General features: G+C 36.2%; 1 protein-coding gene across 1 annotated transcript in view; it reads right to left on the bottom strand.

Annotated features, from left to right (window-relative positions):
* Positions 1–1,626: 1,626 nt before the first annotated feature.
* Positions 1,627–15,352, bottom strand: part of MBTPS1 (membrane bound transcription factor peptidase, site 1) — a 36,486-nt gene continuing 22,760 nt past the window's right edge. The window contains exons 16-23 of the mRNA XM_030581429.1: positions 15,111–15,267; positions 13,951–14,075; positions 12,717–12,794; positions 8,556–8,696; positions 5,726–5,857; positions 5,069–5,195; positions 4,195–4,325; positions 1,627–2,437 (exon numbers count right to left, since the gene is read on the bottom strand). Of these exons, the coding sequence (XP_030437289.1) occupies positions 2,241–2,437; positions 4,195–4,325; positions 5,069–5,195; positions 5,726–5,857; positions 8,556–8,696; positions 12,717–12,794; positions 13,951–14,075; positions 15,111–15,267 (1,088 nt within the window). The 3' untranslated portion in view covers positions 1,627–2,240. The remainder of the gene's footprint in view (positions 2,438–4,194; positions 4,326–5,068; positions 5,196–5,725; positions 5,858–8,555; positions 8,697–12,716; positions 12,795–13,950; positions 14,076–15,110; positions 15,268–15,352) is intronic.

Here is a 15,352-nt window from a genome sequence, read left to right as displayed (position 1 = left end):
GCTGGGGTGTGAGAGATTTTTTGCCAATATAGTTATACCAGAACAACCACTAGTGAGGACCCAGTTTATACTGCTATAAAGGTGTCTTATGGTTTATTCCCCTTCAGCACAGGAATAGCTATGCTAGTACAAACCACCCAACCAGTATAACTGTGTCCACACTAGGGGGGCATGGCTGTACCACTCTCTCTTTTAAAATCAATTGGTATTAAAATGCTTCTAAGATTAGAGGCTGAGATCATAATAGCTAGGCAGAACAGCTGATTTCAGGGAGACCAGGGAGCTCAAGAAAGCACACTGCCTTTCACGAGGAGGCAGAGGAGATTTGGGTATCCTGTATTAATGAGGAGCCCAGGAGCAGTCCACAGCTGAGTTATACTTTGACAACGGGTGCTGGTACGGTGTTGGCTGACATTTCTTTTATCATCTGCACTACAGTAAGTAAAACTCTATTCAACTCCGCCCCACAGCCCTGATGAGGATGATCCCACACACACTCTCTTAAACATGTCTTCTTACACCTCTTTTCTTACTGAGACAGTAGAAAGGTCCACATCCAACTCCAGTCTCAAAGCAGGAATCAGATTTAGCAAGTATCCCCATACTGGGGAAAAATTATCATTAACTTGCACTCTAAGATGATGATACTTTCTATATTTTTAGCCTACAAAATGACAAACATCTTAGATTAAACTAAACCTTTCAACGTTTCCCTTTAAAGTAGTCCTCGCCTTGTTGTCTGCGCATATTCTTTGTATAGACATTGTCAGTCCGCTTTCTGTAAAGCTATATTTTTATTGCAGAGGTGGGAGCTTTGTACCTTTTCTCCAATAGGTTAATATATTTTAACAACAGCAAGAGTGTTAAAGGGGCATGTCATAAAGCCAGGTGCACTGTGCCAGGGCCTTAATTCTAACCGGTACCAAAAATAGTAGGACCATAAATTAGAAAGAACAAAACTTTCACATAGTCAAGGTTTTAGTTTGGCTATTTACGTCAGTTACCATACGGTTCGATACTAGCCACACTACAGATTTTTAACTGAGTTGTAACTCCTTCTTGAGGCAGCATATTGTAGCAAAGTCTCCTGGTGTGGTTCAGTGATTCAGGGCTTGTCTACATGAACATCTGGTTTGCATGAACAATCAGTTTCTGGCAAGGTGGGATGTGAATCTACTCCATATTAGCTCGTGCACATCAACTGTCTGTATGGACCTGCTGATGCACACTAATAGCTTGTTAATGCGCCTTCGTCTAGTCCCATTTCAAAGGGGTCTAGATGATTAACAAACTGTTAATGCACATCGGCAGAGTCCACATGGACAGTCCATGGCAGGCTAGTGTGGGACAGATTCATACCCGCATACTGATTTCTCATGCAGACAAACCCTCAGAATGACTCTAACACATTAAAATGAATTCTAAGAAGATAACGAATATGTGAGACTGTCAGCTTAAATACTTAAAAGCAGAAACCCTGGTTTTATGACACTGCTCACTAATATGCAAAATGGAAGGGGAAAAACATAAAATAGGCATCAGAATTACTCTCTAGTTTGGCAGCCTGCTCTCCAGGGTGGCATGGGAAAAAACCATTAGTGAGCACATTTTTTTCAGCATCATATAGATAACATATTTATTGAAAATTTCCTCCACCAACAATGGTGAAATCATGACCAAAAATTACAAAACATCATGGTAGTTGGCTTTATAAAAATAAACTAACAGATATGTCTCGCTGATTTGTACCAGTTTCCCTCCTCTTACATTGTTAAAGGAGTATGATATAATTTCTACTCTTCATCACAACACAGTATTACAAAATTGCATTCCATCTGAGAAAAATGATTTTGCTTCCAAACAGCTGAGGTCCTTAAAGTGACTTTTCTCCCCCTTCCCAAAAATAAATATAGAAAATAGCCTTTACAAACAAATTTTAGTTTGGTCAGTTGGGATGGGGGGGGAGAGTGGGGGGGAAGGGTCCTTTCCCCTCTCTTGTAATGACTGAGCAGGTTTTTAAAACAGTGTTCAAGTCTTTGGTGAGTTTAGCTGCTGAAAATCGTAGTTCTATGTATATACGATCAAATCAGTCCCTTTTGTCAGAAGCCAAAGACTATGAGATGATGTCACATGTGAATCACTGGTTACAATCACCATATATGATGAATCGTCATCAGGAGCGACCACCTGTCCAGTAAAGCAGCCAATAAGAGAAGGACATCTCTGGCAAGCGTGATCTGTCAAACGGAAGGCGTCTTTGGTGGATGAAACTGTTGCATAAGTTGTGGTCGCTTGACTCTTGGTTTCCGTCTCTTTGGCCTGCTCTTAGCTTTGTTGATCTGCACCACAAAGAACGCAAGAACCACCATCGCACCAAGGAAAGCAAAGACAGGTATTGTCTGTCCCACATCCTGGTTATAGCGGCCAGGCATTATACCTGTTGGAAGGAGCAGTGGGGAAAGAGAACAATTAAGAAATGTACCTGTTTCAATACTTTTACAACAGCATTTACATTCTTTATCTACAGAACTTGCCATAAAAGTAACTATTCTTAACTAAAGCAGAGACCAAATCACTCAAATTATATTTTTAAAGGCAGATTAATAAACGCAGAGCAACTAGTGCAGAAGGGGAGGATCGATAAATCTGCAAGAGAACACAAGAGATTTCATCTGGAGCTAGTTTTGATAAATGAAGACCTAGCCTGGATCCGTATATAAAGTTTCCCCAGAGATAGCAATGTCTTACTTCTTATAAAAAGAAAAAGCAAGCTTAAAAAAACAAACAAACCCACCTTAACCATTAATTTACTATCAGATATATATTTTAAATTGAAACAATACATTAACTACAAATTCTGATGCAGTGAAAGGACTGGTTTTGCACTCAGCTCAAGCTGGTGTAGAGAGGACGACAATTTTGGGCTTGGTTTTGTTTTTAAATTCCCTTAGTTCTAAAACCCTGGAACTGAAGGCTGTGTGTGTGTGTGTGTGTGTGTATTCCACCAAGAGCAAACAGCTTCGAAATGGGCTCTTGCAGGGCATATGTCACGGTGAAGGCAAATCCCATGAAGGAGAATACATGATATTCAAACTGAAGACTCTGCTAACTACTCTACAATTCCTCACCAGAACCTCTTTCCCAAACCACAGTTCATGCAAACTATCTTGGAGTCAATTTTCAACTCAGTGTACTTGGTTCTTTTTATCTTAATGGTAGCTGCTATCCACTAATGTTGAGTACAAAACAGACACCAGAATGCAATTTAAAAAGCTCCCCTGTAAACTTTCAACATCCAGTAGCTAGCACCCAGGCAAAATAATCTAGGCCCTGCAAAGAGAAATCATAACAAGTTTGATTTCTACTTCAGTACATTGTGTCAATGGATATCTTCAACCTTTTTCTGCTGAAGTAATCTATTTTGACTTACGTAAAAAGGGTCTATTTGCTGATTTGAGAGGCACCGTTAGTTTGCAGTGGAGCCCCAGGGCAGGGTGAATGCCAGATGAACATGGTATTGCTAACATAATATGTTACACAAAACTAGACTACTCTGAATTTTTACAGTATCAGATTCTATAGCTTAAGCTATACCAAATGTTTGCTGCTGTTTCAGTTCTATGGGTGAAGAGTTCTTCCTAGTAGTTGCATAGTATGAAAATGCTTAACATTAATTACATTACATAATGTAGCATGAAGTCACTGAATGACAGTTAAAAATATACTTACAAAACCTGTTAAAGTGCACACAACTTTAAAGGCACCCCAAGCATATTCAGTTGCATTCAGATCACCTTATTTTATGGTAGGTAATATAACTAGTGTTACAATAGATCTTTAAGTCTTAAAAATAGCATCTACTTGTTAAATTTCAAGAATCAATATTGAATTGCTTCTAGCCCCACACTGAAGGTCATAAAACTCATGAACAGCAATTCCTACACAATCTGAAAGCCTCAAAGTTATTACAAACAATTGTCAGTATTCCTTTGGCTCCAATTAAACACCTTTGTTAACATTCACTACAAGATTCTTTTGACCAAATTACAAACTTACAAAAGTTAATTTTAATTTTCAACAGAGATAAACTTTTATACTGCGGCAGTCACTGACATTTCCGAGCGCTTTAAACATTTTAGAGAAAACATGTAAAATCTCTGAGGCTCTCTGCCCCTCAGGCAGATTGATATTTACCTCCCGGAAGGTCCCATGCTCCACTTTCTCCAGGGGATAAAGGTCTTACTTGGGGTCGGTTCTGTCGAAAGCTGGGTAAAGCCACTTTATCCAAATCAATTGACAATAATTTTTGATGTTTCCAAAGGTTGCTGGAAGAAATTAAAATATAAAAGCATTTATACATTGGTCCGAGAAGTCCAATTAATTCTGCAGAAATGTTATACATTATATAACATTACATACAAATGTATAAAAAGAAATTATATAAAAAGATAATCTGAACCAATACATAACTCTCTACATTGGATTACTGTGCAATTAATTTTTTTGGTTTCAAAATTCTCAAGTATAAAAAATTCAAATCAAATGCTGTAGATACAAAGTCCATTAGGTATCTACTTACCTACAAATTTGTCTCTTAGGGGTAGCCTACCAAAAGTTACCCATAATGGTTTAGTGATCCATTAATGGAGATATTGGTTTGTCTACCTCTAAACTACCAACAGATGATACACTGGAAAGTAAAGTTAATCAAAAAGTGATTTAGAAATATTTTTCTGAGAAAACATGAATTTTTATTGCTGTTATTTGCAAGATCATATTAATTGTAGTTTGGGGCACTCAGATAACTACCATTTTATTTCTGGACATGTCTGTAAATTCCCTAACTTTCATAAATTATAGTATGAATGATGAGTTAGCCAAAAATTTGTATCAAAAGTACATTAACCATTATTTCCTATTATTCATCTTTTGTTATTCTCCTATTTAAGAAGTTTCAGTCATCCACTCAGAAAGCAGAGACAATACCATTTGATTTAAGTGACTTTTTGATCAAATTCAAACCTGAAAATTTCTTATTAAAAACATTTAAAAGAATAAATATAATAACCTGGGTGCAGTTTCATTCAAAGGCTGTGGTTTTGCCCAGGACAAGTGAGGACAAGCTGGAAGAGAACGGGGTTTTGGGTCTCCCAAGTGAGCCTCAAGCACCTTTGAATACCGATGAAGATGGTTACCTGTAATTCCATATTACACAGGCAAAGACAGAGTTACACCTGACAAACTATGAGGACATAAAATTTGTGTAAGATTTTCAAATATTTGTATTATACCAAACAGCATTGTGATTAAGAGTTTCTTATATAAAATGCCTTAGAGCTAAACCTCATTCTTATAAATAAAAGTATCTTATAAAACAGAATTGTGAATGACAGTGAGTTGCTAGGCAACTTTAAAATCTCTAGATTTTGGTAGTCAGCATATTAGATAAAACTGAGTGCTTTAAATACACACTGTATCTATCAACTGATATTTGAACTTAGAAGAATAATTTGCATACAGTGCTACAGATAACAAAGACTGTATATTTAAAATTACTGCACTGTGATTTTAATAATAGCTGAAGTCTTTAAATATGCACATACTCTGAAAATGCAGTGTTAAGAAAACAAGAACATTCAGGGAGCTACTCCTATTTCCTAAAGTACCACAGGATTAAGCTGGTACTAAATTCTAGCATACTCTGCTAAGAAACCAACACTCTCACCTTCCATCCTCTCTGGAAGAGAGTATCCTGCTCCTGTTGGTGGTCGTTGTCTGTTTTCAGAATGACTGAGACTTGGTGGCATCACCCCATAGGAAGTGTACTGAAGAAGAGAATCTAGCAGCCAAAAGCAGTCTGTGTGGATTTAATGGCCCCCCCCGGTTCCCCAAAACAAAAACACATTATGATACAGTTTGGACTTTAAAATAAAATAAAGAAGTTTTAACTACTGAATATGACTGTGTTTTAACCAGGATACCTAAAGCTTTAAAACCTGGTCAGTTTCTCTCTTTCTTTTTGCTTTACAAGTAGTACAAGTATGGTTGTTTCTTTCGGGTATACCAAAGAAAAAATAAATTGTTTTCACATGTGGGATGGGTTTTAAAGTGTCGAAATTACAACAAACTGTTCAATTTTAAAGGAAAATATTTTCTTCTTTTCTGAACTAAACAAATGTTTAGCTCTTAATGCTGAGAGTAGGTTATATAGCAGCTGTGTCAAGGATGGGAACTTTGGTTTGGGCAAGATTTAGAACTTATGGTGCCTCAAGTGAAATGTTCCCCAAAACAGCAGGTTATTTGCGTGTATATGGAAATTATCCATTTTACTGATGTGGAAATGTAGGAAGCACAAAGCTTAAAACTTTGCTTTTATCACTGAGAGACACAGCTGCAGCTGTTCTTACAGGGACAAAGTATATTTTTGGTGGGAGATGATTCTAAAGGGTGGAGGTTCTCAACCTGATGGTATGCCCCACAGAGGTGTGCCAAACACTTATCAGGGATCCCGATCACTCTGCTCTTCCCATACTGCTAAGTAGGATGGGGGTCCTGCCTAGACCCCAGCATCCCAGCTATAGGTGACGTGGCTCCCACAGTGATCCCAATATGGAAAAGGGGGTTGTGATATGGAAAAAGCTGGGAAACACTGAGTAGCAAATTTTTTTCCGAGTGTTCTTTACACTCTAGTACTGCTCACGAGCACTGGTTTCAAACATTGCCAAAACTGTCCTGGTCTTGCTGTAGAACTTGCTGTTGCTAAAATTACGATCCCAGGTCTCAAGCTGTCTGAAATTTTAGTTTGTAGAATAAGGACAAGTGACTCTTCTCATTCATTTTTAAACATAGAGCCAAAAAAAAACAAAAAAAAAACCTCTCAGAATTCTTTGCTTGAATAGCTGTTTGGTGGGAATGGAAGTTAATCTGCATAATCCTGATAACACTTAAACCCTCACCTTTGATTTTTAAAGAGGTCAGTCAACCACATTTTAAGGATTTATAGTCACATATGTGAAGAATTTAACAGTTTAAGGTCAATGTCTTAAGCAGGAGATATAGCTCTTAATTCGTAACTTAAAAGCCAATTTAATGGAATTCTTTAAAGCTTTCCAGTCTGCTTGCTACACAGAGTTACGCCAAATATAACAGCATCAGTGTTCAAAAGGGACAGCATTCTATGACTTATATCATTGTTAAAACATCTGTCCTTGCAGTAAAGGCTTTTAATAACCTTTAGTGAACCTGTAAAGCTCTGGTGTCACCACACTTGGGTATTAATGATAAATCCTGGGCATCATATTAACAGAAAAGTATAAAAAAATTGGAGGAAGTTATTTATGAGGGAAGATGGAAAGAGAACTTCACTAAGTGATGGTCTAACATAAAACATGATGATCTACAAATATTTGTTGGGTTTTAAAATTAAGTTAGGAAATGAATTCTTTAATATTATATACTGATGCATTACTTAGACTAAAAGGAATAAAATTAATAAAAGGAAAAATTAGGCTGAATATCAACAAATATCTCTCGATACTGAGACCTACCAGATTGTAGCTTAGTCTCACAAGGGAAATGGTAGAAAAACAACTGCTTCAGAATTTTAAAATCTAGACTAGACAAAGCACTAGATAATGGACCACAAGGAACAATCATGATTTGCAGGGAAATAGACTGTGTGATCCAATAAGTCTTTTACACCTCTATCTTCCATGATTCTATGAACCTGTTACCGATCAATTTAAATAATTAAGGTTCTTCAAGGAGCAATATTTAATTTCTCACAGAGTTACCGTAACAGTTCTGTGGGAGATGCAGAGTAAAACAGGGAAGCACAGCTGGTAAGTCCTGTTATATAAATCTACACTGCAACATGTTCTGAAAAGGATAAAGGCTAATGCATCCTAAGTTTTGCTAGACCTACTGATAAAAAACAGTAATGCAAAAATACAGTTTAAACAACAATTATACTATGCAAATGACACTATAAAAATAGGATCCTGGGGTACCATATTTGTGTCTCAATGACTCCAAATCAGACATGCCCTCAATTTACAAGTTTTTTAACCGCTAATCCTGGAAATCCACCCTGATATCTCAAAGAAATGCTATGTTCTATTAGAAACAGGTTCAGAATACAGACAGGAATCTGTATAACTACAAGGATCAGAACTACTGGATATCAGGAGGTCATTTTACATATAGTCACTCTTCTACCCATAATTGGATTTTACAACTATACTAGACAGAGCATATTCAATACAGCTATGAAGAAATCAGATTGCCCTATGATTGGTGGCATTTAGATTTTTTTCATAGCAAATATACATTTTGCTGATGGGAACTGTAAACCAGCCAGCACCGCAGGTATCAGTATATAAAAGCATGCATCCGACAAGGTGGGTATTCACCCATGAAAGCTCATGCTCCAATACGTCTGTTAGTCTATAAAGTGCCACAGGACTTTTTGCTGCTTTTACAGATCCAGACTAACATGGCTACCCCTCTGATACTATATAAAAAGCAATTCATTCTGCATATCTCAGTTCATATACCTTTTTGCCGATGACTATCATCTAAACAGTTAGAGTCTCCATACAGAACTAGTCTGCCTCCACCTTCAGAAGGAATTTGGTACAGTCCCAAAATCGGGACATTTTCAACTACAGCAGTCTCCTGCTTTAAAACTTCAAGACCTAGAACAGAGGGAGAAGGAATTTTAAATTTTACTAAAACCCATATGAAATTTAAACTTCTCCTCCCCCCTCCCCAATACACAATCCCCCACATTTTACAAGCTATAAATGACAAACATTCAATAAATGCAGTTGTCTGGCTCTTAATTTGAGATTACATTCATGAGAAAATTTCACAGACAAATTTGACAACAAATTAAACCACTCCAAGGCCTTGGTTTTGTCAGTCCCACATTAAGTTTTTAATTTTCTTTACTTAGTGCAGTTGCAGAATCAAGACTCAAGTGTTACACTGTTTTTAACATTCCCTAACGAAAAATCCTAAAATTTCACCTACAATTCCCCTAATTTCCCATGTTTGAAAATAGCAGATAATTAAGGTTTTCTACATAAGATTTTTTCCCATTGAGAAAAGTGAATTTTTTATGAAGCGTTTAAAGGGACTTTATGAAATTAATTTCTTGTAAGGGTGTGCAATATCTACTAATTTAAACACTGACCATTATAAAACATTTTGCTTAACATCCACATACATGGCTGCCATGTTTAAATATTATTAGATGCCAAGAACTGTTCATGGAATTAGAAGCAAGAATACAGTAGTCTCAAAGTAAGGCATTCCCTCTTTCTGTAAAGAGCAACAAAATGGAATTTCTAACTGAAGAATGTTCATATACAACATGTTTAATAGTAGGGGTTATGAGGAATAAAGGCAATTGTTCTCCAATGTGTGCATCTCATTATGTCTATGCACTACAAACTTCTGGTGTATTTAAACTCCTGTTAGTATTTTGTTCATAAATTAAAAGTTTAAGTTTATAACAGAGAAATATGCCAAAAAGAAAATGTACCCAACTCACATGCTTTCCCCCTATTTTCCCTTTTGTTTTAACTCTTACCTAGTTTCACTTTTTTCTTTTTCTATTTAAAAAAAAACCAAACCAAATTTCATTGTCAAGTTCTGCTACGGCTCAGTGATGTCCTCTGAGACAGTTGCAATAACAATCTAAAAAGCAACTTTATAAGGATATTCAGGTGCTTGTCACTTACAAGATTGAGTCTCTCCTAATGATTAATAGCTATTTAAACTGATGGCTTGTAAACAGAATATTTGCACCTAAATTGAAACTAGTTGTAAATGGGACGGAAGAAAAACCAAAGAGACAGGTGGTGGTATAGATACATTTATCAAAAAAGCAAAAACTATTTAGTTTAAAATCCGGCACTCATAACTCAAAAGGGCACTAACTGTACATTGTGAGATACATTCAAACTTTTGCAGTTTTTAGTTCATGATAAACAAAAAGGGAAAAAAATCATGATCCCTAAAGAAACAAAAAGGTATTAGAAAATATGCACAACATTACTTCTTGATAAAATGCTCCTCTGCTTCCAGTCTGAGATTATCTGAAGAACTGAAACAGCAATATAAACTCCAAAAACACAGTGACTGCAAATTCCTCCAGTGAACACATTATCTCCAGACTAGACTAGAGAAACATACAGCAATGTCTTTTGAAAGTGAACTGAAAGGAGCTCAGTAAAATAAGAAGACCTAACCGACTACTTACCAAACTTTATGCATCTCTGAATGATGCTAAAATATGTCACCCATAAAAAAAATAAACAAACAGAATTCCTCAGCACTAAACATCTTCCAAAATGCCCACACAACTCAGCTTTTCTCCACTATGGCAGAATTCTAACGGAAAGCAATTATATGCCTCTTTTACATCCTAGTAATGACCAACAAAAAAACCTCAAAGTCTTAACTTCATTTGAAGAGGACAAAGACATGTCAGTCACAATACACACATCTTCCGTGACTGTCCACTGATTAAAACACTCAAGTCATATACACATAAAAATTCACAGGAAACTTCTTACACTAAGTATGATAAAAAGGGAATTTATTATATCCTGGAAGACACTCTGCTGAATCACAGAAATGTAGGGCTGGAAAAGGGATCTGCAAAGGTCATGAAGTTCATCCCTCTGCGCTGAGGCAGGATTAAGTAAACCTAGACCATCTCTGACAGGTGTTTGTCCAATCTGCTCTTAAAAACCTCCAATGTCGAAGATTCCACAGCTTCTCTTTAAACTCTATTCCACAGTTTAACTACCCATATATGTGTAAAGGTTTTCCTAATATTTAATCCAAGTCTCCCTTGTTGCAAATTAAGCCTCTTACTTCTTGTCCTGCCTCCAGTGCACATGGGGAAAATCACCATCCTCTTTATAACAGCTCTTAACATATTTGAAGACTTATCAGGTCTCTTCCACCTTCCCCCAGTCTTCTTTTCTCAAGACTAAACATATCCAGTTTTTTTTAAGCCATTCCTAATAGGTCAGGTTTTCTAAACCATTCATAATTTTTGTTGCTCTCCTCTGGACTCTCTCCAATTTATCCGACTCTTTCCTAAAAAGTGTGGCACCCAGAACTGAACACAGCACTCCAGTTGAAGCCTCACCAGTGCCAAGCAGAGCAAGGTAATTACCTCCTGTGTCTTACATGTGACACTCTCTTAAATATATCCCAGAATGATACTAATAGGGTGACCAGATGTTCCGATTTTTGTGTCTTTTTCTTATATAGGCTCCTATTACCCACCATCCCAGTTTTTCACATTTGCTGTCAGTAGTACCACTTAGTCAGTTATTCCCCATTTTGTAGTGGTGCTTATGGTTTTTCCTTCCTAACTGAAGTACTTTGCACTTGTCTTTATTAAATTTTATCTTGTTGATTTCAGACCAATTCTCCAACTTGTAAAGGTCATTTTGAATTCTAATCCTGTCCTCCAAAGTGCTTACAACCCTGCCCATCTTGGTGTCATCCACATATTTTAGAAGCATACTCTCCACTTCATTAACCAAGTCATTAAGGAAAATAGTGACTAGTACCAGACCCAGGACTAATCCCAGCAGGACCCCACTAGATATGCCCTCCCAGTTTGACAGTGAACCATTGATAACTAGTGTTTTGAGTATGGTCTTTCAACCAGTTATGCACCACCTTACAGGAATTTCATCCAGACTATATTTCTCAAGTTTGCTTATGAGAGTATCATGGGAGACTGGGTCAAAACTCTTACTAAAATCAAGATATATCACGAACAATGTTTCACCCATCCACTAGGCCAATAACTCCATCAAAGAAGGAAATTAGGTTGATTTGGCAGGATCTATTCTTGACAAATCCATGCTGGCTATTTCTTATAACCCTATTATCCTCTAGGTGTTTACAAATTGATTGATCAATAGTTTTTTCCAGTATCTTTCCAAGTATTAAAAATAAGATGACTGGCTCCCTAGCTCCTCTGTATTCTTGCTTTTAAAGATAGGTACTGTGTTTGCCTTTCTTCAGTCCTCTGGGACCTGACCTGTCCTCCACGGGTTCTCAAAGATAACTGCTAACAACAAAATGTGATACTCATTCAACACATTCGCTATAGCTTTATGACAAATGCATCACCAACTTATGGCTTGGAAAAGAAAATCCTAAACTGAGATATAGCTAAAGAAAATATAAAAAAAAAAAGAAGACAGTCAAATTTGATAGCACCAAGTGTCTGAGTTGAAAGATATTTAGACTTCAGCTATCACTTTAACTGAAATGTACAAGCAACAATCTGAACTAAAACTGCACAAAATCACACTCAGACAGGACACTAATAATTGCCTATGCCCCAAGATGCGCGCACAATTTCTGCTACATCTCTAAGTGCATATATATATAGATACACAGAGAGAGCAGTGTTACAATAAATGCATGTGTACATAGTTGCATATAACTGTCTTATATCAAAAACATGCCTGTCCCTGATTATAACAGTGATGCATGAATTGTTTGTGTCCTAAACTGTGTGTAAGAATGCTATACCAAAAGAAACAACTTATCTACTGAATTATTCTGCACATTTTTGGTAACTTTTGCACTCAGTTATAAATGTTTAACTGTGTACCTACCTAGAAATACAATTAATAAAAAAATAATAAAAATAAGGAAATGCAGCTGTATACCTTGGTCCTTAAAAGTGTGTGAAATTACAATGCCATCTTCTGGAAATTTAGCAATACTGCATCCTGATGCATAGTTCACTGAAAAAACAGACATATGAAGTTACAATGCATAGGCTAACAATGAATGTTCTTTTCTCTTCCCCCCATTATTCAGTTAACTGTGAAGGTCAATAAAGAAAAGAAATGTATCAATCATGCTTATGTGAGTTCTCATATTCCGATTAAAATCACCATATAATCTGCATAGTCAGTGACTTTTTTTTTCCAATTAACTATTGAAGAATTTCCAAGCAAAGCTTTCAAATATTTCATTTAATATATTTCATTCAAGTATACGTTCATTTTAGAAGTTATGATGTTATAATCTTTCTCAAACCCAAAAGAGAAGCTTAATTATTTTATCTTTTACAAGCCGCTGTTATCACTATGAAAGGTAATTGTTATTTGTATTCCAGTGACCCATGCCAACAATCAGGGATTGTACAAACAAAATTAGAGGCTGAAGAGATTACAGTCTAAATAAATAGAATAGACAAAGAGTGTGAAAAAAAGGAAACAATATACAAGCAGAAGATTGGAAACTAAGGCAAAGGGAGATTAAGTGACTTGTCCAAGGTCAACTAGACAGCCTGTGGCAGAGCTATAAACTGAATCCACATTTCCTGAGCCCCAGTCCAGTGTCTTTCACCACAAGACCATCCATCACAATAGCTATAACCTCAAACAATGAAACTTATCAATCTATATGGGTAGACATATTAAAAAAAAATCATTATGGGTAAAGATTTCAAAGGTCAAGAGGGCAAGATGTGCTAAAGAACATCCAACAATTATACACGTGTCAAAAGTGGAATGTTTTGAGGAATGACTCCACATGTGAATTTTTTTTTTTTTTTTTAAAGAGAAAATTTCAAAATTGAATTTAAAATATTAAGTTAAAATAGGACAAATCGGAACCTTGATATCTGTATATTGCTAATTAGTTAGTAACTATAGTTTCAAATTAAAAAATAAATAAAACACTCAGAACTACATCTGGAATGCAAATACAAAGAAGACCATAGAGTTTATTATACAGATATTAATCTAAAATCTAATAGATTTTTTTTCATATAATTCCGTAGTGGTGTTAGTTATATTTATGGGACATGTGACTTTCAGAGATACTGCAACTCTATTTCCCCAAAGAACATTCTGTTCTTGGAGTAGTCAAGTACTGTATTCCATGACTTACTTTCATGGTTTGCCATGGTAAAATCCCCTTCGTAGAGCCCATCACTAAAGGCCATGTTCCAGACAGAGAGAAGATCATTGAGAGCTGGAATATTAGCACCTCCAGTATCTGGCATCCACCACTGCCTACAAAATTAGAGCATGGCACAGGTTATTAGTATAGAAGATCTAAAATTTTGTTTCATAACAGAAGTCTAATATCTTCCTGGATGATATTCAGAATGCATCAAAGCAATCAGTACCAAGGGCATAAATGTCAATGTTTATTTGGTAGTGACAATTTGAACACTATGACTGGGATTTTCAAAGAGGTCTGAAGTGATTTACGTGCCCAAATCCCAGTGCATTTTCTGTGAGATACAGGCACCTTTAGGCTCCTTTGAAAATCACAGCCTAAGTTAATTAACGTTACAAATGTGGTCCAGCTTTGCAGTGAAACGAAGTGTGCTTTACCAGAACAGGACAAAACACATCTTGAAATAAAACAGTTTGACATATGCCTACTTGGTTTGGCAAGGAAGGAAAAAAGACAATGGTCCAAATTATTTAAAAGCTGTCTGAAAGAATGAGGAACTTCTGATATCTTCAACAACATAAAATATTGTTTGTTAACGGCTGGATAATTTCTGTCAAAAATAACACAAAGCTGACTGATGAGTTTTCTAATCTTTAGTTATTTTTAACCTCATAAATATTAAATGTTTCATTATTAGTGATGCTAATATATTTCCCCCTTTACAAAATATATAGGAATTATTTCAGATACTTGAATACTGGGTCATTTAGCTAATTGATATCATTCATAATCTACGCTCTCCTTCCCATTCGCCGCCCAAAAACTGACAACCGAGAACTTTTTAAGTAGTCATTGTTTATTCTAGTCACTGTATTTGTGACATATGCTGCCTTAAGATTATATATAAATTTTCAGCAATTGCTGTTAAAAACATGCCCATTTGCCATTAGATAAAGACAAAGTGAATTTAGCACCTGCAGTATTCCCTTCCTTATACATATTGTGGGAAACACTGTAAATACTAAAATAATGTTACTTCATTATCTAAGACAATTGACAAGTTTATTTTTTTTATGATGACCTCCTTATAAAGAGCAACTATGTTAAGTTGTGGTTCCCACAGACTTTCCCCCACAAACTGATACCTTGTGTTTTCATCGTAGAACTTGACTTTTCTCATCACTGAAGTGTTGTACCAATCACTGAACACTATTAGCGAGAGTCCATTATCAACATCCCTCCTCAGCTTGGTGATTTCTTCAGGAAAATATTCTTCCTCGCTGTCCACCATCAGTAAGGTCCCTACATAAACAGGGCAAACAGAATTCATAATCTGATGTTCTAACCAATGTAATATTACCTCTAGCCACAGAACTCATGCAGAAGG

This window comes from Gopherus evgoodei, chromosome 12, assembly GCF_007399415.2.
Source record: "Gopherus evgoodei ecotype Sinaloan lineage chromosome 12, rGopEvg1_v1.p, whole genome shotgun sequence".
Taxonomy (NCBI): domain Eukaryota; kingdom Metazoa; phylum Chordata; order Testudines; family Testudinidae; genus Gopherus; species Gopherus evgoodei.
The sequence above is the reverse complement of the archived record's forward strand: the minus strand, read 5'-3'. Positions and strand labels throughout refer to the sequence as shown.